Raw genomic sequence first — 22,513 nt, forward strand, 5'->3', positions numbered from 1 at the left:
TATCGTTAACGACTAAAAACAAGAAAAACCAAAAAAAAATGTTGCATGTTGAAAAATTTTCGTCACACATAATATTGTACGTTGAAAAATTTTTATTACTCATATAACATTAAAAAATCAATACAAGAAAAATAAAAAAAAATAAAAAGAGTAATTTGTCACATTTATAACGTTAAATGTTAAGTGTAGTGAGTTCAATAAAAGAAAAATCAAGAAAATAAAAAAATACGTTTTTTGTTACACATATAACGTTATATGTGGCATGATAGCAGCAGTTCAAACTGATAGGGTATATAGCTTTGGGTGAATCTCAACTAATACTCCACTCCAGTGATTCAGTGGATTGTCGAATCGATTAATCATACATACATTCATACATCAACAAATTCATATACATCATAACAGCCCACACGGGTTGCCCAAGGGAGGTAGCTACGCCAGTCGCCTCCCTCCCCAGCCACTGACCTTACCATAAAAGCAAAAGAAAAGGAAAGATCATGGCCTGTACCTCTTACACCCCATGCCACAGGCACAGGATTGTTCACAGTTGACATATACGTCACTTAAGTACATAAACTTGGGTTCAAACTCTTCTCTGTAAGGGTTATTACCTACTACACCATGTCAACCTATGCAAGGGCAAACATCTTTTTGCTCGCACTCAGAAATAAGTTAGATTAAACTCAATTTTACTCGCGCAAGTATCCGGCATTCTTCAGGTACCAAATTGCCCCTTCAGCTGCATTCTCAGCTGCGTCTTTCTTTTTTGCATGAGGTGCTCCGAATGCCACAATCTCATTCGAGGCTTCTTCAATGTCCACAGACACCTTGAAAGTGAATCTGCAGAAAGCATAGGTAAAAATGGAAGACATAAATAAGTGCAAACAATCATCATTACGTTCTAGATGAGGCACGTGATATATTATTTTACGTGTTTCTTGAAGTAGTTGGGTGAAGAACTCTAGGGCTACTCATATCCGGAATACTCTGACTTTAAGGATGAACCATTATTTGAAAACATAAAACATTAGCCTCCAAAGGAGAAGCTCATGCAAAGTGAGCTACACGTCTGATCTAATGAGTTTTCAGCCCGCGTCCCTGAAATTTGGTCCTATTAGCTTTTTGTGAAAAATATAAGAATCGCAAGTTGATAGAAGATACTGAATTAGCGCTTTTTTGGTTATCACATAATATACTTTGGGCTGCTAAACAATCAATGGGTGAAGAAATATTGTATTTCGGGTTACAAATGCGAGAAAATGACTCCATATTTTAACTGACATTCACAAACAATAATGAAGTGTATTAGAGACTAGGATCTTACTCTTTCAAGTGGCAGGGTCCCGTCTCTTTGCAACATTCAAAATACGGAGGCTTCCAGCAGTTAACAGCACAAATTTCGTACAAATGCGACCTTACTGATTTCTTGGATGAACCACCTAAGAGATTATTTCCGCGGCTTGCAGTAGATAGTGGCCCCCGTGCTTCCAGTGAAGGCGGCTGGGGCTCTATAATGGATCCCATTCTGGGGGAGAAAATAATCTTCTTTGCCTCATCACTAATGGGGTACACTTTCTGGTTAGATCGACTTCTAGAAGGTTCCTTCAACTTCAATTTATCCCATGGGATAGCATCTGGAGCAGTGACATCTATTGGTGCTTCATCATATCCTATTAGTTTGGCTTCCATTTTTCTGCTTGACTTGAGAACATCCTCCAGTGATTTAGATTTGAGTTTGTAACCTTGATCCTGAACAATCGGAGTTGATAAGCATCTGACATATAGTCGTAAAGCAACAACAAAAGTTGAACAGTTAAATCTGTATTAACAGAAAACGCAAATATCCTAGTGGTGAATTATGTCATGCAATGCACGTTAAAAAAAAGTGAGACACCCACATTCCAAAACAGTAGGTTCAGCGATACAAAGCGATTCCCAAAAATGCCTAGATCTTTCCGAAGCACTTTCCCCAGGACAAAAAATCGAATCTAATAAGCGAACAATCTAGAGCTGGTGGAGCTTCAGAACAAAAAATCTAAAAAATGTGTTGCATGAACAATTTGGAATGATTACATTCCCATTTTTTAGTATTAGAAGCCTACCCCCACTATACCTACAATTTAGGGAATGTTGCGTACCCCTTTCTCATTCCTCATACCGAACCATCTGTGTTCCCAGTAACATAGGGTTAAACTAACCACGGTGATTGTACTATATATCTGCAATAGATCTTGAAGCTTCATAATTTAACGCCAAAATGATGCCTTTACCCCTAAGAACAAAATATAAACAAAGGAGACCCATATGAAAAAACCAATATTTTAAAGGGAAAAAATAATATCGGATGGTCATCATGGTCTCCTTAATCAGGTAAATGTTACAACGGATGCCTCTGCCTTTATGTGTATTTTTTCCGGATCTCCATGCTGAACTCAATAAAACTGTTATGCACCTTAAGTAAGGGTAAAGCCCCATAAACTACAAGTAACACTTATAGTTTATGACATCACAAGTTCATGCAATTTGTTTGTCGCATGTACGAGCCAATACTGCTTCTGGGTGTCAATTCTTATACACTGTATCTAGGATTTGATTTTTCCGTCTCAATTTGCCCTTGTAGTCATGACTCTTGTCTATCATAAATGAACTGATAGAGGACAACCGGCTCTGGGGCCCACCGATTTGACAGAAACCCCAAGTAGCTATGGTGGGTTTCAAGACAAACCAGCAAAAAGTAGAACAAAAAACTCCACCGCTAAAGTGTTTCGTAGCGTTCCAACTTCAAACATCAAGGTTATTGCAGCCACCATAGGTGTCCACAGCAGTGACAGAGAATAAATGAAGAGAACAAAATAATTACCTTCAACTTTACGTATAAATTTTGTGCAGCCATTCTTTCGGCAGCTTTTCTATTGATATTGGTAGCAGAAGCATATGCAGAAACATTTTCACCTTTCACTTTAGCTTCAACTAAGAACATCCCATCCTTTTTGGATGAGGGGAATTCCTGTTCCCACTTATAGAACTGGCAAAGTTCTTGAAGCTCCCGTACAGGACTTAGTTGAAACTTGGAAAAGCTCATAACTCGATCCATGAAAGAGAGCATTATCTTCCAAACACGATTCAGGTCGAAACCCGTGTCAAGGAAAATGGCACCGACACAAGATTCTACCAGGTCTCCTAGAGCCTGAAACATCAGAAAGAAAATTTTTACAATCAGTAACAGTGGGTATAACAGGAAAAAAAAATATTACTGAAACCCCAAAATCAAACTAATTAAAGTTACGCGTTCTTTCACACTGACCATGGCTAATTGAAGTGATAGGATATGAGCTATTGTCCGAACGTATCACATAATGCTGGTGCACGAGCGAGAACGTAAAAGCATCTTTCGAATGGGAGAGCGAGAATTGAGGGAGGGAGCATAGAGCGAGAAGTGATAGCGGGAGCAAAGGGTCCTACTGGAGGATTATGTGACCAAGGTCCAAACAAAATCACCAACCACAACTCGAAGTACAGGACAAGAAATGGTTCTTGTTGACGTATCTAACTCAAAACCAATTGGCAATGAGTAGAGAGGCCACACAGGCTTATATACTAGATTTGGAGGTTGTAATTAACCAATGTGGACAAGCCCTAACACTCCCCCACATGTGTCCCCTGACCCACACGTGGAGAGGTAAACAAATTATCCATAACATACGGGATCTCAACGAAACAAGGTGAACTTAAGGTACAAACAACAGGGCAACCAATCAAGAGAGTCTTACTCAAAAGCCTCCAAAAAAGCCTAGCTCTAATACCATGCTACAACATCCAACTCCAAGCCAATTGGCAATGAGTGGATAGGTCGCCCATGCTTATATACTAGTTTTGGAGGTTGTAATTAACCAATGTGGGACAAGCTCTCATAGTTCTCAAAGTCAACCCCTACATTACATTTTCAGCAGAATGACCCTCCTCCATATGCATATCATTATGATTTCATACGCACATGTCACACAAAAGAAAACAAAGGGCAATTCGTGTTGATAAGAAAGAAATCAAGCAAGAATCAACTGATGATGAAGAAAAAAACCAACTTAACTTCAAGATGATTCCTAATTTGAAGCGACTACCATTTCTCAAACTTACAGTAATCATGACAACCAATAACCACATTGGATATCGATGTGCCAAAATTTTGATAATATTTTACAGTATCATGGTAATTTCTGTGGTGGTGGGAAGAATGTAGGAAAAAATCTACATAACTCCTCCCTATATTTAATATTGTAACCAATATGAAGGTATATATCTTACTTACGGGTATAGTATAAGAACTCACTACCAAAGTATGCCATCCAAAGTGAACAGCCTCATTAGTTACAGGAATTCTTGCTTGCCATTTGTCTGATGTTTGTATCTACGTTAAAAATGTAACCTTTTCCAATGATAGCCCCAATTAACTTAAGTTCACTATTGAGAAAGGCATTAAAAATTGACATCCCAAGCTAGTTTTGGACATGCATATTGGCAATTTGGCATACACTGTTTTCATTTAGTGTTTTCGGCAGCTAGATTCGCGTGTTATATCAAGCAAAAGATATAAGATGAAGAAGAGATCATAAGGAAACACAAGCTGTATCAATAGAAAGGGCAAAGGTCTACAGCAAATACCTTGGGGCAACTTGGCCCTTGAGCAAGACCATTCGCTGAAGCTGTTGTTCTAACAAAGTCAACATATTTACTCATGGAAGCAGAGAGGCCACTTGAATCACATAGTATAAATTCGTGAAATGACCGATGCACCGCAATATTGGCAAAGGAACTATTGCACACGGACAACGATCTCAAATCGGTTAACTGTCCGGGCTTTAGTTTTGGATACACTGAGTACAAATAGGATGTGATTAAGTAATCCAGTACGGCATCTCCAAGAAACTCCAGCCTCTGGTAAAAAATTATTCAAGTGTCACAAGAAGTTTTTTGTGAGAAATGCCTCAAACACAAGTTTAAATTCATGTCTTTTACCTGGTAGCAGCCTCCCCATGGGTGGTTGTAAGAAGGATGAACAAAAGCCTGTACAAGCAAACCTTTATGGAGGAACTGGTAACCTAACAAATTTTCAAGGGCTGTAATATCCACTTGACCAGAAAGTGGCTTGAAGATTGTGCTTGCAGAGCAAATATCACTAACTTGTGAGGCCTCAAAGTCTACTTGTATTCCAACCCATTTAAGAAATGCAGCTGCTGCCTTGAAGCCACTGTCAACTATGAATGCTCCAACAAGAGCTTCAACTACATCAGCAATGGTTTTCTTATGCAACCAATGATGGCTTCTGTTGCATCTAACCTCAATGTTGGAACCATTTTTCAAATAATTTTCATGAGAATGTACAATACTTGCTGTTTCCTGACTGCATGGTACAGAACAAGGGTGGCCCAGGGCGAAAAATTGGCGGGGATCAAATGATTGATCACGTATATATACCTACAATGCCAACACAGTCCGAAACAATTAAATTCATCAAATGTGAAAACAGTTGCATTTTCACCAACAGAAAAACATTTACACATAAACAACATCCCACTTTTTGCACTTTTTTGTTAACCGCACCCAAAATAGAACACTAAATGTTTAAAAAAACTGATTCTCACAAACAACAGCACCCATGTAATTCTCGATAATCCTGCCTTGAGGGCACATAATCCATAAAAATGAAGGTGAGTGAAGAACACCTAGAGAAGCAGAAAAAGTATGTACAGAAAGACATGGAAGATGAAACCAACAATTCTAACTACACACACTCACAGGCAATACACACACACACACACACACACATATATATATATATATATATATACAGTCCCCTTCCAACAAGAACCTTAAATGCGGACCTCATAGTTCGGAGCCCCATGCTAAAAATTGGAGCCGTTCAACTTGTTTAAAACGACTTTCAAAAAAAAAACTTGTTTAAAACATGTTTTTAAGAGTACCTGTGAGAAATCAACTCAAAATATGACCGGGAAGTGCTTGATCCAAACAGTTTTTCATAAAGCTTGACAGAAACTATTTCACAGCTTAAAATATGACCAGGAAGTGCTTCATCCAAACAGTTTTTCATAAAGCTTGACAGGAACTATTTTATGGACCTCATGTTAGGATCAAGCACTTCCCGGTAATATTTTCAGCTGATTTCTAGCTAGTAACATTAAAATCATGTTTTAAACAAGTTGAACGGTTTGGATCATCAAAATATGACATTTTGACCCGGAAGGCTCCAAACTATGTATATGGGTTTCAATAAGCCAAGGTTACATATACAAAAAGCACCAAGGGGATGCTGTCAATGAAAAGTAAGAGTGACAAGGCCCATATGACCACACCCAGGAATGCCCTGCCCCGATATACGAAAAGCCAGTGAAAAAGGTCCTTTAAATACCAAAAAAATCTGTAAAATCCAAGTGTGACAGAAAAAATAAGGCTAAGTGTGACATCAAGGAGGACCCATGGTCAAGGGAGGGATAAAACTCCCTAGACTCCCGACTTGTACAATGTTCTAGAAAAAAATTCGTAAGCCTTTACAATGGACTCTCTACGCCATCAAAACGTCTTTGCAGTTCCTCTCTTACTAAAATATCCATATCAAGCAAAAGGCAACAACATCTTCCTCGTCTTCCTTCCCAACCCTGCGGCGCGGCTTAAACTACACTCCATCCATCCTTTTTTGTTAGTCCATTTTCCCTTTTTGGGCTGTGCAATAGAGCATCTCCAATTTGAAAAATAAAAGCATAGAACTTCTCAATTTCCAAACTTCATCGTTAATCAATAAAAATCAAGAACATTTATGATTGCATTGAAGGAAAATCTCTGGAAAAGTTAGAACTCCCACATCGGTTAATTATCACCACGAAAAGTAGTATATGAGCCTGGACGGCCTCTCCTCTCATTGCCAATTGGTATTGAGTTGGATGCTTTAACAAGAGGGAGGGAGTATTATTTCTACCACCACTACTCTAATTAATTGGGAAGCCAGTATCGCAACAAAAATTACACCAATTACCTGTAGTTTGCTCTTTTTTGCTAGCTTGCATAAATTGGAGTTATTGACAAGGTTAGAACGCTTCCTCGTTAGTTGACCTTCATCTAGCTTGTCATGCAAAAGAAAGAGGTGCCTTCCAACTGCAAATTTAAGGAAAGCATCGCCAAGCACTTCAAGTCTTTCAAGAGAAAACCGCTCATTGCATTTCTCTGTTGTGAGTGCTTCAAGAACCTAATACATACACATACGACACTTCTCAACATCAGTAGTGTGATTCACTGATTCCCATAAACTGGTAATATTAAAACATATGAGAGAGTCACGTGCAGAACTGCTTACTGTGGAAGGCACATAGCCTAACAAATAATCATTCAAACTTATACAACAAGAATAAATACTTACACGAGAGGCACTAATGTCATTACCCTCCGGGAATGAAGAACGTAACCTGTCCTTCAGTTCAATTGCTACAAGCAAGCTTTCCAGACGATGCATAAATGATGGTAACAAAGACAGGGAACTTCCAATATCTTTCGAAAAGCCGATTATCTTCAACTGACAAATCTCAGGAGGTAATTCGACAAAATGTTCCTCTTTTTCACGTGATTCTGCATAAGAGATTGATAGCCAAATAGGTACAAATTCAAAGACTAACCTTTTTCCAACAAACCCAACGCAATCTAAACAAAACAAATAAAAAGCAAAGAACTGCATTAAGTACAAAACGAACTTTTCCCAAAGAAAAACCGTTGTAGTACCAATGTGTTTAGCTAGCAACAGGCCAGGTGATGCACAATTGTTCTCATAGAGATGCCGTATTATGCTAACGCCCTAACTAATTCTATTTAACACAAACAAAGGCGAATTCATTTCAGAGCCCTTTAAGTACTAGTTGAAGTTCCCATTTCATGGGAGCATCTACTATTTATAACCTTAACACGCCCTCACTTTTGGCCAGACTCTCCTCCATAATGGGGCCAAACCTGTGCAAATGCTCTAAGTATCATAGGTGCTGAAGTTTGAACACGCGATGAATTGGCTGCTCTGACACTATTTTCAATATTTATGCCTTCAAAAGCTTTGTTGGCCTGGTAATTAAAAAAAAAAAAAAAATCCCGTCCAGTTAAAGCCAAACTACTTGCATTCTATGGATCAAAGTATTTTGGCTTAAGTTGAAAGACACCATCAAAGATCACTAGTAGAATACAGAAAGCAAAGAGGAGTTGAAAGAAAGAACAGATGGAGAGATTACGGTATGCACATTTGCATTCACCCACTCAAAGGTAGACATGCCTATGCTACACATTTGTGTCCCCAAATACTAAAGCGTTAACAAAGAGATGACGCTCCCTCGCAAGCAACCCCCTCTAGCACAATGAGAGACCAATACAATGGATAAACAAAGGCAATAGCAGCAAGAAAGTAAAGATACAACTAAACTATTTGAGTACCTGTATTCCCCCCCTTCCGCAGCAAATTCTCCAAACAAAAAAGTTGCTTTGCTTTTAAAAGAGGTTGATCAGGGTATGAAAGCTGAATGCCAAACCTATTTTATTATGAAATCAAAAAGGGAAACATGAAATTAAAATCACCGAAGTAGGATACTACAGTATCAAACTAAATAACAAACTCCATTCATTAAACAAATAGGATACATATAGTAATAATGACAACAGGCTATACTCAGTTTACTGGGATACTAGGAAGTGGTCAGACAATGCATTGTTAGGGCAATCCAGAATACATAAATGGTGCAACTAAGCCCAGTAAGTATATCCAGGGCACTGAAATGATAGACAGGGTTCAGACATATCCAAAGGCGCAATTATGACGAAATCTGGACGGAACGAAATCACGATAAAACCAGAAGGGTTCAGTAAATTTCCTATTAATCAATCATACAGAACAAACAAACTCGGAAAGCTCCATATGAGGGTTACATGTATCACATATTGAGAACCAACTTTTTCAGTCCTTGAGTATTTCATCACAACCCACAAGAGAATACATTTCAGAGGACATGGAACTGGATTTAACACACATTGTTGTCACAGCTACGGTTGAGTAAATTTCATATTCTGTGTGAAAATGAAAAACAATTAGCCTAATGTATAGCAATTTTAGTAAGAAGACTGAAAATTAGGGCAAATTTTCGTAGTCGTCCCTCTAGTTTCAATTCTCAATTTCATCCCCGTAGTTTGTTTTACGTTCCAAATTGGTAAAATCGTTAACACCGTTAATGAAACTAACGGAAAAATATGATTAAAAAATTAAGTGCTCCAATTTTCAATCCGGTTGAACCGGTGCGAAGATCTTGATCTTATTTTTCTGATCATTTTATCTTAAATGGTCGTAATGGATTTTTGGCTCTAAGGCCTTTCAATGAGCACCCTAAGAGAGCCCTGAAACTAAATAAGGAGTCTTCCGGTGCTCGTTGAAAGGCCTTAGAGCCAAAAATTCATTACGACCATCTAGGATAAAATGATCAAAAAAATAAGATCTTCGCACCGATTCAACCAGATTGAAAATTTGAACACTTAATTTTTTAATCATATTTTTCCGTTAGTTTCATTAACGGTGCTAACGATTTTACCAATTTGGAACGTAAAACAAACTACAGGGACGAAATTGAGACAATTGAAACTAGAGGGACGAAATTGTGACAACTGTAAAACTAAAGGGACGACTACGAAAATTTGCCCTAAAAATTAACTTGAGACATGTTCACACACCACATAGAGAAGCATTAATACACTAAAGGAAGCATAAAATGCAGTTACTTACGTTTTAAAATAGTGCTCTACATGATTTGTTGAATCCTTGAACGAGTCGTATGCATTCTTCTCTGGAACAACATTAGAGATAAAGAAAAACGTATCCTTACATGGGGCATACACCAAACTATTCTTGACATCATTTATCCTGTGGGGTCCATTAGCAAGTTCTAAGTGATAGTTCAAACAAGGGATGGCATTGACTTTAGCGTCCCCTCTGCTCCTGAAAATAGGTGATGATAAACATCGTTTCACAAGCTTCCAATCTACAGCCATTGTGTTCTCATTCTCATGCCGAATGACAGGTAGCAACAGGTAGAAAGTTGATGAGCTTGAGTCACTAAAACCATTTGATGCCAAAGAAACAAACTCTGGAATGAGCTGGGATCGGTCAAGGATGGCCTTCAGGGACATCTCTTGAAAATTTTGTGCCTGCACAATCTGTCATACATACAAAAAAAAACGGGGCGGGGGGCAATCAAGTTACTTTCTGTATTTCTATTATATTGGGCAAACTTCACTTCGACTCCTTGAGGTTTGTGTTTGGTGCAGATCACCCCCTTCTCATTTAAAATTAACTTCTTTCTTACTCACACTCTCAAATTATGTTTATGATAAAATATTCAGTTACCTTAGGTAGGAAATTGGACAGTGCGTTTGGTCCAAAAAACCTTTTGTATGGGGGTAGTGTGCTAGTTTATGAGAATGAGGTGATAGACACAACACAAGCCATGGGGGTCAAATTGAAGTTTGCCCTCCTATTACATTTCACGGACTAGCAGTTTTGAACCTCATCGTTATCAAATTTCATTACTCCTGATTTGACAAGTTCCATCTTGACTGATCTGCCGCGAGCCAAAAACAGATCAAGTACCATTCCCTCAGCCTCGCTTGGGAGAGCTGCTTTCACAAAAAGACCAAAAGTTTTATAAAGCCTATCCGCTGGATGCGGACTGAACTTTACAAAATAATATTGGAGACAAACGAAATTTTCCAACTCAGTCCATGGTTCTTTAAGTGCAGCAGGAACAAGCATCTCATGCAGTTCTCCTCTAGAAGCTTCACCTACCAATAAGAACAAGAATAACTGTTACAACCCACAACCTGAAGAGGTAAAAATATATCATGACTTTAAATCCTATTTGTGTTGCCTAACCATCAAAGCTATCTGAATCAGAATCATCCTCAAATTCCTCATTCCCATCATCTTGATCAGGCAAGAGAAAGTCAGTCAAGGAACCCAATTCATGCAATGCTTTACATGCTTCCAAACAGGCATCTTTCTTGGCTGATTCTGTTGAAGGTTGTGGCAAACTGGCAATTTCGCGAATTGGTGCATTACTAGGGAGAATTATGCTGCAAATTGTTCCCTTTGCATCATCAAAGAAGGAGAATTCCGGCTTCGGGTTGTAATATCTAGGAAATGTAAATCATTTAACATTGTAACAATTAGCAAGGGAACTTAGATCTCAAAAAGGCAACAATGAGATTACAGGAAAAGACCATACTCATCATGTGGAAGTTTAGAACAGTAATGGTGAAGTAACGAGACACTATATCCAGAACTGATAGTGGCACCGGTTGAAGCTACTTTGTAGGTTCTTTCCTCCAAATCCACAGATGGTGCACCAGATGTTCTGGATGCAATTTCAACATTCATTTTATCTTCATCCTTTTGGAAACTTTGTATTAGATTCATTTCCCTCTCGTTGCCCCTGCAATGTTCTCAAAGTAAAATTTATCCCGTGAAAGTAACCAAATTGTTTGAAGTCGCCTACAGTATATGCTAAAGGAATCACCTGTCAACCAAAAATGCATATTGAGATTGTGGCATGCGTGCACGACCTCTTGATTGTATGAAACTAGCAACAGTTTCGGGAAGATCGAATCGTATGACAAGGCAACATGTTTGTATATCAAGTCCTTCCTCACCCACTTTAGTAGCAACTAATAAGTTCAGCTGCCAAATCAAGGACTTGTGGAATTCAGCTTGCCGTAAAAGTAGATAAAGCGATACTTTAGCACCATTCTTATGCAAGACAGAGTGCTATCAAAGGTAACTTCTTCCAGACTTTCATAACCAAAATATTGAAAAACCAATTTTCTGCCCCAAAGGCTTTTGCAAGGATCATCTCCTTTCTGAATATAGGCTTTTGTTTGTTTTTCCTTCCTTACTTTGTGCATAACATGCATCTTCAATAACCAACCAAAAGGCAGCTGACCTATGTTCCATGGACTCTTCTACGTGCATGTAAGTACCTGCATTTCACACTCTATGCTCCGGAGAGGGTGCGGGATATGGATCTGACACCCATACCTAATTCAGAAACTTAGGTCCTCTAACTTTATGATGCTTGAGGGAAAAAAACCTCAAATGGATCGGAAATAGAAATCCCGATTTGTTCTCAAGACCCATTTGATTTCATGTATATTTCAAAATTATTTGCACTTACCACCATAGATTGTACAACATACAAGACAAATTAAGTGCTAGGACGTGTCCCCGTACCCCTACCCAACTTCTGGACTATATCCCAGTATCCTAAGATTTCAGTTTAGGAAACTCTGATGCTTGAGGACGCACCCACACCCAGCAGTACGCTCACCCACATCCTTATTAAATAGGAGTGATATTTTAAAAAACTGACTGATAAACGAAGAAATGCATTTACAGTTACTATAGAAGTGATTGCCTGGTTCGTTAAGTCCCATGGCATCTGATTTGGATATGTACTACTTGGTCAATCACTGGATAAACCCAATAAATGTAAGTTTGTAAGGCTTCCCTGCTTATGCCAGCTTATTCGGGTTGTTAAAGCATCTAACTCAAAACCAATTGGCAATGTGGGGAGAGGCCGCCCCAGCTCATACACTAATTTTGAGGTGATAATTAACCGATGTGGGACAAATTTCAACACAAAACCCAATGCCATATTTACATCAGTTTATGAGCATGACAAGTGGCAGTCAAAACATATCACGTGTTAAACATGCCTACTGAGGAGCAAAATATCAAAGAATAATCAACACAAGCCATAAAACAGGGTACTGCAAAGGTGGTCCGATAACGAATGACAGGCAAGTACTTACCTGATAAAGAGTCTAACAGTGAGTCAACCATACAATACCCATGCCTACTAAGGATCAAGATTCAAAATATGAAATAATAAACACTGGGTAATAAAAAAACCGGGAGTAAGGAAAAGGTGGCCCAAGTATGAGTTATAAGCAAGTAGTCGTGCGGTATAAAAGGAAGAAAAGGGAACTTAATAAAGCACCAAGTTATATCTACAATAAGATAACTATTTAAAGCAACTACCTTCTGACAACCCGGCCCTTCCGAAATCCCCTTGTCTGAAGCAATTGTTCTAATTGAAACAATAAATATTTTCATTGGTGCACCTATTATACTGGAATCATTGATTATACCTACGTGAATCAAGCTATGTACAGAGTTATTGGCAATGAATTTGCTGCTCACAAAAAAAAGATCTCAAATCTAGTAACTAACCAGGCTTTAATTTCAAATACTGTGAAAATAAATAGCATATTTTCAAATAACCGACTACAACTTTGAGAAATCTGGACCTAGGGTTATAAGCATCAGTTCTTGATCCTTTTTCCTCATGCACCCTCCACATCTTCCCCAAGATACGAAGATTTGAGATCAATAATTGATCAATGATCAAGAATTAGTGAACTCCATTTTTACGTATCACGATCTTCCCTTGTTGGTTCGATTTTGACGGGTAACAAAAAACTTGAGGAAAAAAAACGAGGAGAGAATCGATTGGAAGAAGTGTTGAAAAGTTCTAAAGACTGTAAAGAGGGTTTCGTCATGTAAAATATATGGAAAAAAAACTAATGTGACAGGAGGCTTTCAACTAGGTCAAAGGTGCCCAATCAAAATGACCAGCGAGAGTTAGGGACCAGGGACGGACCTAAGTGGGGGAACGTGCCCCCACTCAAATGCGTACCCCCACTCAAATTAAAATAGTTTTTAATATTTTTGTATAAATTAGCATAAATATGAAAGTGTGCTAATATATAAACATACACACTTACATATATCTCGAAAATACACATATAGTATTATTTTTATGCTTGAATTTTTTCATATGGTGCATTTATACTTGTTGCTTAACGAGTTGTTTGCCTATTTGAAACTATTCTTTCTTGATTCTCTTTATTTCTAACCGTTTGGGAGAAATATTTTAAAATAAAGTCATTAACAAAACAAGTTCGAACATTCTAAAACTTGTCGATGTTCATTCAAAACGTACTTTAAAAATTTTGTCGGAAATTTTGCACTCATTTTTACCTAATTTAACTTAAAGTACGCTTTATGAACTTTTGTAGTTAGTAATGCATGCCTTAATTTTGTACGATCTTTCACTAAAAAAAATGAACTTTCGCCATTATGATTAACAGGTGCCCCCACTAGGCTATATTCCTGGATCCGTTCCTGTTACTGACAAGTTAATGCACCCTTCCGAAGCAGAGTGGCAATTTATGAACACCACCCTTCCGAAGCAAAGTGGCAACTTATGAACACCATCCCCTTCAATAAAGTAGCAATATACTTCCATTCTTGAGAAGAAAAAAAAAAACCTTTAAACATCAAGTAGAGAGGTGATTCACAATGTAGTCGGTATGCATACATAGAAGCCAAGAACACTTTATCAAAAAGACAACAAAACTCCATAAATAAGTGACAAGAAAGAGAGTAACAACAAAATGATGAAGAAGAAGACTTCAAAAGATCTGTGGCACCAAAAATCAACAATTGACACCTACAAAATAATATGCATTACCTCACCAGACCTGAACTTTTCCAAAATGATATTCATATTTTTCCGTGACATGCTCTTCAACCCAGAATGTACTCCTACAAGGAAACCACACTTCCAAGATGAAAGAATATCAAGGGTCTGAAGAATGTACGCCAAGGATCTCGCAATTACGATCCGACTCACAAAAATAATACATTTCATATTTGGTTGTAACCTGAAAAAGAACAAAAGAGAGATTTTTAGATACTTTCAACTTATAGCGTAATAGAGATCAACAATACAGACATAAAAAAATTACCTTTATTAATCAGCGGAAAAAACAAGAAAATCACCTTTATTTCTAATGATTATGTGTGAACAACTATTTAGATAGGAAAACTTCCAATCATGCTGAACAAAAGGTGAGCATATAGTAAGGATTAACAAGATACCTAGAACAAGAGAATACATGAAAGTTCTACTGAAAATGAGCATTAGCAAGAGAATTGCTTCGAGAATCCTGCAATGCAAGCATTCACTTCATTATTGTGTCTAAGATTCTAACCATCGATAGATCATCCACATACTTGAGGTGACCAATACCGCTATAGACTATGACCGATCTGCTGAAGGCCCAGTTAGCCCTATTCAAATCTGGGAACCTTACTACAATATCATGTTGTGAATAGCAATGCCCCACACCCTCATCCAAGGTTCTAGATCCTGACATTGGGATGCGTGTCAGCATCAATGATACAGCCATAAAACGCCCAATATTAGCAATATCAGCCAATATCAAACAATATTGGCCAAAAATTAGGTGAATGGTATTGAAGGTCCAAACTCTAGGAAGATTGTGGCCGATATGATATTTTCTTAGACCTTTAACTTTGCTAATGCTTCTCCACGTCTTTTGGTATTCCACAGACATCTGATACGATATGTAATGACCAATTTGATAAATCATGCTAGCTTGGGTACTTATAGGACAGGAACCTAATGAAGGTATGCTGCTGCGCAAGATACAGTGAGGGTAGTAAAAAGATCAATTATCCAGTTAACACAAAACCTGTTCGCAAAATTTAAAACAAGTGGGTCATAGGTGCCAATAATAAATAAGTGTTCAGAGAAATACAAGCTATGTAACACCGGCACTTTGCTAGAAGCAACTTACCGATGTGGACACTGTCAGGGAGAGTACACAACCCAGACACGTGTTAAGACACTTGATTTCAAAGTGTCCAGATCATTTTCCAGTATTTTCAGTAGGAAACTCCCAAGGAGTCAAGGACACTTTCCTGACACTTTGTGGGGGGTAAGCAATTATAAAAATACTTTAAGTGGAGTGAAATTACAATAATCAAAACTTTTTAGATCAGGGTACAATAATCAAAACTTTTTAGGTTAGGGTAAAATTGTAATAACTAAAGTACAAAATGCCAAAACATTACAAGGAAAAAGGGAATAAGGGCTGATATATATTGACAGAGACAAATAGTAAGATATACCGACTGATATTTCCAATCACCTCACCAGCAAAGTCATACCCATGGCCGGCGCATGTCGTCAGGTCTCTCCCTCCCTCCCTCCCTCTCCTTTTCGTTGAAATGTGATGCATATATGCAAGATTAGGGTTTTTGAGTATACAAACAAGTTAAATAACGAAGTAAACAGGTTTAAATAATCCGCTATTGCTATTGAAACATATACTATATAATTAAAAACATGTGAAATTCTTATGTGTCCTCCAGAGCGTCATATCCTGCTTCTTCTTTCTTTCTTTTTTTAAAATTGCATATCAATGTGTCATGTCCGTGCCAGTGTGACTTAGAATACAAGTGATGGGATGAATCATAGAATGGTAGTTAAAGATCAAACTATGCAATAAACACAAAACCTCTCGCAACATTTTGCTCAAATAGGTCATAGCACCCATAAGAAATAAATTACCAACCTAAATGTTGAAAGAATTTCAATAAGCAGTAACAGCTTTCTTGAGAAAAGTGGCTCCTTTAAAACCTCCATCGAGGATAAATCAGCTTCAATGCCATCTACAGGAAAAGCAGACAAAGAACTTATATCAATGATCAGCACTTTCACTTTTATACTTACTGATGTCACAAAGTTTTCAAGGAACATTTAAAAGAATGTAATGCTGGCTGATTATTTGATTATATCCGTCCACATACAATCTCAAATCACACCAGATATTTGCACCCAGTATATAGCAATGTAGAAATATATGGTTAAAAGGTTATGGGTCTTTAATGAGCATGCTTTTCAAACATAATTATACCTTTAATACCATCACAAGCAAATACCGAAGCAGCTTCAGTAAGATATCTCTTACGTAAAACATCGTCACCTCCGTTCAATTCTGCATCCATCAATTCATGCCTTTCAGAGCCGTCACCCCGCTGAATGCGACAAGCCTTGCAAAAAACGAAAGAGTTTAAATATTTAAGCAACCTCTACTTAAAGCATTTCAATGCAATTTTCAATACATATTTGGAAGCATACACGTGATCTTGTTTTTGGCAAGTTAATAGAATGAAAATTGCATAAACAACGCTTAGAAGATTTAAGGAAGAAACTTTCAGGAGAGAAATGCCTCTAAAACAACCTTCAGGGATGTCAAGAAACACTTTAACAAATATATGGTAGATGTATGGGAAGCCGGGAAGGGAAGCACGTATGCCTAACAAAGTTGAGTAGGCAAAAGGGGAAACGACAAAGAAAGATGACATATAACACTTCAAAAAATGATTTGTAAATATGGAGAAACTAATAATTAATTGTGTTACATAAAAGGATGTCAAACAAATCCGGTCAAAATCAGAAGAGACAATGTAAAAAATTTCACATGCAATAGCTTACCCGAAATGCTCCCCAAAGGCCAAGATTTTCGAGACAAAATACTATATTTTCATGTAGTCTCCGGAGCATCTTCTTGGAGCTCTTACGACTACTATGGTCATCAGTCTTCGTACTTAGTGTTGACACACACTGCTCATTACACATGTAGAAACCTATGAAAGTCTATCAAAATTGACAAGAAGCTTACATATGAGAACTCGGCTCCTGTCCAGTTCCCGGTAGTCTAGTTTGGTCTATTTTTGGGCCATTGTGGGCCCATGCAAGACCCATATGGTGATCGGAACCGGCCATCACGTAGGCCTCACTAAGAAGGCCGTCCATGCAAAAAATCAGCTTCATTATGAACAAATTTTTGTTCTTCCATTAATATAATTGGTTCATATGGATGCCACGTCCCATCAAGCCGAGTTTTTCCAAGGATGACATTCTTTATCGAGGCCTGCAAGATGAACAGTTTTGATCACCGTTGTGGGTCTCGGATAGGCCACAACGGCCCAAAACAGCACCAAACCGGACTGATGGCAAATGGAGAGGAGGCGAATCCCACAAAGGAACAATATCATCATGGTATACCTGGTGTTTTATCTCCTCAAGATTCCTATAGCAAGTCATATGGGGGCAATCTGAGCTCTTCACAGCCGAACCATAGTAATATATACGAAGTTGGGGGGAATGCACAAATTGTTCCAGCTCTTCCTTGTCCTCAACAGAATAAACCTGTGAAATCATGGAGAAAACTAGAGAAATTAACTTTAGACATCCAAATAATAAAAACAACAGCCACATATGCAATGTACATCTCCACTTGTGAAATAACTCTTCATTCGCATATCTCAGAAAATAAGGTACAGATTTGCATTGACCAAAAGTTAGCCCAAAATTCCAAGCCTCCACACCTCACCTTAGCATGAAGTAAGCTTTCAAGACTACTGATGGAAGCACCTGAAATAGTAACATGACAACCTTAAGGCTACAAAATAAATAAAGCTCACCTATACATTAAAAACAATTCAAAGAGAAACCATCCGCCTCAAAGACAATAATCTTGAACTAGCCTGACACCGTCAATCAACAAAATTGTTCGTGGACATGGGATTCAACGCACACAGCATTACCTTTCCCGAACTTTGGAGATGCAGTCATGCCAAATACACGGGGAAGCTTCGCAACAGTATTTTTGTAGAAGACCTACAACATTCCAGAATATACACTCAAACAAGAGTAACCAAAAGGAAGTACATGAAGAAAAGCATACGAAGAAGCAAAAACTGCAAGGGATGTAAAAAGAAGATTACTTTCATTATTTCTGCATAAGGATGATCGCTGTCAAATTGTGCATAGTGGCACTCATCAAATATGAGGAGTGCTATTAACTCAATGCTTATGAAACAGTGGCATAGTTTCCCTAATAGTATTTGAGGGGTCATAACAAAAACCTGCACAGAAAGCATGATAATGAAATGACAATGATAGTATACTAGAAAGGAAAGAATATTGAAAATTGACACAAAATTTTGACTTCAATGGTGAACTCCACACGAGAGAAGCTAGTTAAAGCCAATGTAACTAACCTCATATTTTTCCATCTCTTTTTCCCACTCATGATGTCTCTTCAAACGTTTAGAACTTCCACAATACATCCCAACTTTAAAATCAGAAGAGTCTTCAATAACTTTTGCTTGCTACAAAACATCATCTTTGATTCAATAACCAATGTGGGACAAGCTCTAACAAAAACGATTGACCTGGAATTGGCTTTGAGAAGTTTACACGGGATTTGACATGTTTCTAAGAAGGGTAAATCAAACTACTTCCATTACAACTCCTGATAAAAACAAGAATGGAGAACCCCTCCCCACAGGCTTTTTTGAAATGATACTAACCTCCCTGCAATGTGTCTGCTTAACAGTGCAACAAAGAGCGTAGTTTCACTTTAGTATCCTCATTTATTAGCACAATATCTCCTATTAAAGACAGAAAAACTTCTACATTCAACTATTCAAGACCAACAAAGACAAAACTGATAACAGGAAACCACTCATGTGCCGCCATCACGCCATGTGAGCGTAAAAAGCCTCTTCCCTTCCTAAGCTTCTTTTTCATGATTTAATCATCTATAGCTAATCAATTCCCTGAGTTTCTGACACAATGCACCCCCATATACGTCATCATTTTCACAAGTGTGTTTGTACCTACACCGAACTAAGTGCAAATAAATCTTTTGTAGATGGCCTTCCTAATATGAACCAAAAACAAATCAGCCCCACCTTGGGTTTAAAAAGGTAAACCTTTCACTCCACTATTATCAACTAGAAGAATGCACAGGCTATGATGATGGTACAACAACACTCAAATTTAACAGTAAGCAAACCTAATAACAGCTGTAATCCCCAAAAAACTAATTACCTGCTCAACCAGTGCAACTGTAGGAGCAAGAAACACACAAATATTCTTCTGGGGTTTCTTTATCAAGTTACGCATCTCATACATAAGCAAGACAGCAATGTGAGTCTTTCCGCAACCTGTTTCTAAATACACAATAACATTCTCCCCCAAAGCTTTCTTGCATAAATCCATCTGATACCTAACTCAAAACAAAGTGAAAAGAAATACAGGACAATTAGCTTTATTTGCTCACAATTTTCAAATAGATCATTACTTGAGATCCAATAAAAGCAGATTTCCTCTATCCAATATAATTCAAAAACTTGACTTACCTTTAGCATATTTTCTCTTTTTCTTTTTATGTGTTTCCCTTTCGGACTTCCATAACACACACAAGACAAACTCAATTCAACAATTAAAGCTATAATTAGCTTTATTAAGACAATTGGTTAACCTTGGTCCAGTATTTTCGTCCATGAACTAAAAAACAAAGAGATATAAGATAAAGAAGTTACATTTTGAGTGCTCTATCTTTCTATCTGTTTCATTCTCAGAAACCCAACAAGAGGATAAAATGCAATGATCAGGAACTAAGTTAACTAATGATTAAAAAAAAAAGGAACTAAGTTAACCCACATAACAAAATGCAAATAGAGAGCAACAGAATTTGCCAATGTTGAGACTGACTCATTTATTTTCCCCACATTTTCTCAACATCCAGACATTAAGCTCACTTGGGAAGATTCTTACATGCAATGCAAACAACTATCAAATTCAACATTTGGTTGGATGCCCCTCCCCCTCCTCAATGTACCCTTATCGAGTTTCATCAATAAAATCTCTTTTGCGGAAAAATAAATAAACAACTATCAAAAGGAAACCCATGAAGAAAAATGCAATTGCACGAAAACCCATAAAAAAAAAAAAAACAAGAAACACATGCTTGGGGCTCAATTTTCTCAGAAACCCAACAGGATATAATGCGATGAACAATAATTAAGTTAACCTACATAATCAAATGCAAATAGAAAACAGTCAAAGCAACAAAATTGACCAATGCGAGACTGACTCATCTGTTTTCCACACATTTTCTCAGCACCCAAAAACAGCACACTAGGGAAAATTCTTGCACGCAGACAACTATCAAAAGGAAACCCGAGAAGCAAAATGCAACTGCGCAAAACCCCATAAAGAGATTTTATATATAAAATAAAATAAAATAAAATAAAATAAACCCACACACTTTCTGGCAATTTTTCTGGGGTCTTTCTCTTGCTTTTGCTCTGCGCCGCTTGATCCTTCATCGCAACCGACCGAGAGGGTTGAAATCTGCTCAGCAAGCAACTGAACTGGAGAGTCCCCATTGTGGCCGCCCTCCATGGCGGCGATCGCGGCCCGTAGTTGAAAAGGGCTTGACTTCCCGTTGACTGCTTGCTGTCTAAGCTTGTTAAATAGGTCCTTTTTCTCTTCCTCGTTTCCGAGAGCGAGAAAGAGAGAGAGAGAGAGAGAGAGAGAGAGAGAGAGAGTTTGCTTAGAGAAGTGGGTTTGAAGAAGGGGAGAAAAAAGAGAGAGAGAGAGAGTTTGCTTAGAGAAGTGGGTTTGAGGAAGGGGAGAAAAAAGTGAGAGAATTGCGTCAGAGGTGGGATCAAGGAAGCGAAAGCAAAGAATAAAAGTGTAGGTATTTTATCTACACACAGATACATGTTGGATACTGTATTGATGTATACTCCTATATATTGCCGTATATGTACGTACGCGTCTGTTCGTGTTCGTGTGATGTACATTATTGATGGGTCAGCTTTTTGGTACATGGGTGTTCGTGGTGTGACCGTGTGGGACCTACGTCGCATAATCCGCATGTTCGTGCGTGAGCTGAAGTGTTAAGCGTTCTTATTAAATCACATTATATACTTTTAAAATCTGCGAGAACGAGAATTGAAAGCAGGATACGCATGATTTTTTAAGAATATGTGATGTAAGAAGGATAAGATCGAATAAGGCGGATATCTCTCATTTCGTCTTCAATTTCAAACATTAGTATTACTCCTCCCCTATTTCTAGTATTAATTACTCCACAATTTTGTCTGCTAGATAAAACAGTTCGGTCTGTGTCGTTTAAGGTATGAAAAGTGGGATTAAATTAAGATAAGATTGTGTACAAAATTTGTATCCCATGTAACGGTAACACCATCTCCAGTTGTGCGAATTTACATGATAATAAAATATCATCGTCAATACTAATTCCTCTAATTTAATGTCGAAAAAAATGGTTCTACTTATTATTAGTTTGGTAGCTTAGATATGAAATGACGGAGTATTTTTTTTTTAGAGTATGACCCTAATTATTTCGGAGAGGATAACGGAATAGATTTACAAAATACCAACTTCAATATATTCGAATTCAAGAAGAAAAAAAATAGGTGTTCCCTCCGGGGAAGAGCTTGAAGAAATTACTGGTTTAGAAACTTCTACGGCGACAAGAGAAATTGAATACCGGTATGTTCTTGGAGGTATAAATGCTAAAAGGACATCAATTAAAATTAAATTTAAGATTCTGAATTTTCAAATTGAGAGAGATATTGAGCAATACTTCCAAATATTTCTTTTCCAAATTCAATTAAAGCAGAAAAATGTTTGAGGAACCATTACCAATTTGGGACAAATTAGAGATGGGATTGCGA

General features: G+C 37.7%; 1 protein-coding gene across 1 annotated transcript; it reads right to left on the reverse strand.

Moving 5' to 3' along the window:
* Positions 1-304: 304 nt before the first annotated feature.
* Positions 305-21,482, reverse strand: LOC131299186 (dicer-like protein 4). Its single transcript, XM_058324799.1, has 24 exons — positions 21,076-21,482; positions 19,854-20,031; positions 19,019-19,129; positions 18,743-18,883; positions 18,563-18,635; positions 18,349-18,389; positions 18,021-18,164; positions 17,448-17,576; positions 16,867-17,002; positions 16,525-16,621; positions 14,613-14,805; positions 11,598-11,758; positions 11,307-11,513; positions 10,955-11,214; positions 10,589-10,863; positions 9,809-10,239; positions 8,476-8,570; positions 7,427-7,632; positions 7,046-7,255; positions 5,014-5,472; positions 4,660-4,932; positions 2,861-3,187; positions 1,325-1,749; positions 305-840 (listed from the first exon to the last, which is right to left on the reverse strand). Exons 1-24 carry the CDS (start codon positions 21,210-21,212, stop codon positions 690-692), a joined length of 4,860 nt encoding a protein of 1,619 aa, XP_058180782.1. The 5' UTR covers positions 21,213-21,482; the 3' UTR covers positions 305-689.
* Between the last annotated feature and the right edge of the window lie 1,031 nt (positions 21,483-22,513).

The sequence above is a fragment of the Rhododendron vialii genome, chromosome 1a, assembly GCF_030253575.1.
Source record: "Rhododendron vialii isolate Sample 1 chromosome 1a, ASM3025357v1".
Classification (NCBI taxonomy): Eukaryota; Viridiplantae; Streptophyta; class Magnoliopsida; order Ericales; family Ericaceae; genus Rhododendron; species Rhododendron vialii.

Excerpts from the sequence above, each read along its gene's own strand:
- LOC131299186 (XM_058324799.1), bottom strand. The coding sequence starts at position 21,212 with ATGGAGGGCGGCCACAATGGGGACTCTCCAGTTCAGTTGCTTGCTGAG. Across the intron at positions 17,003-17,447 it reads GCCTTTGGGGAGCATTTCGG|GCTTGTCGCATTCAGCGGGG; the intron begins GTAAGCTATTGC and ends GTTTTTTGCAAG. Across the intron at positions 4,933-5,013 it reads CATGGGGAGGCTGCTACCAG|AGGCTGGAGTTTCTTGGAGA; the intron begins GTAAAAGACATG and ends ATTTTTTACCAG.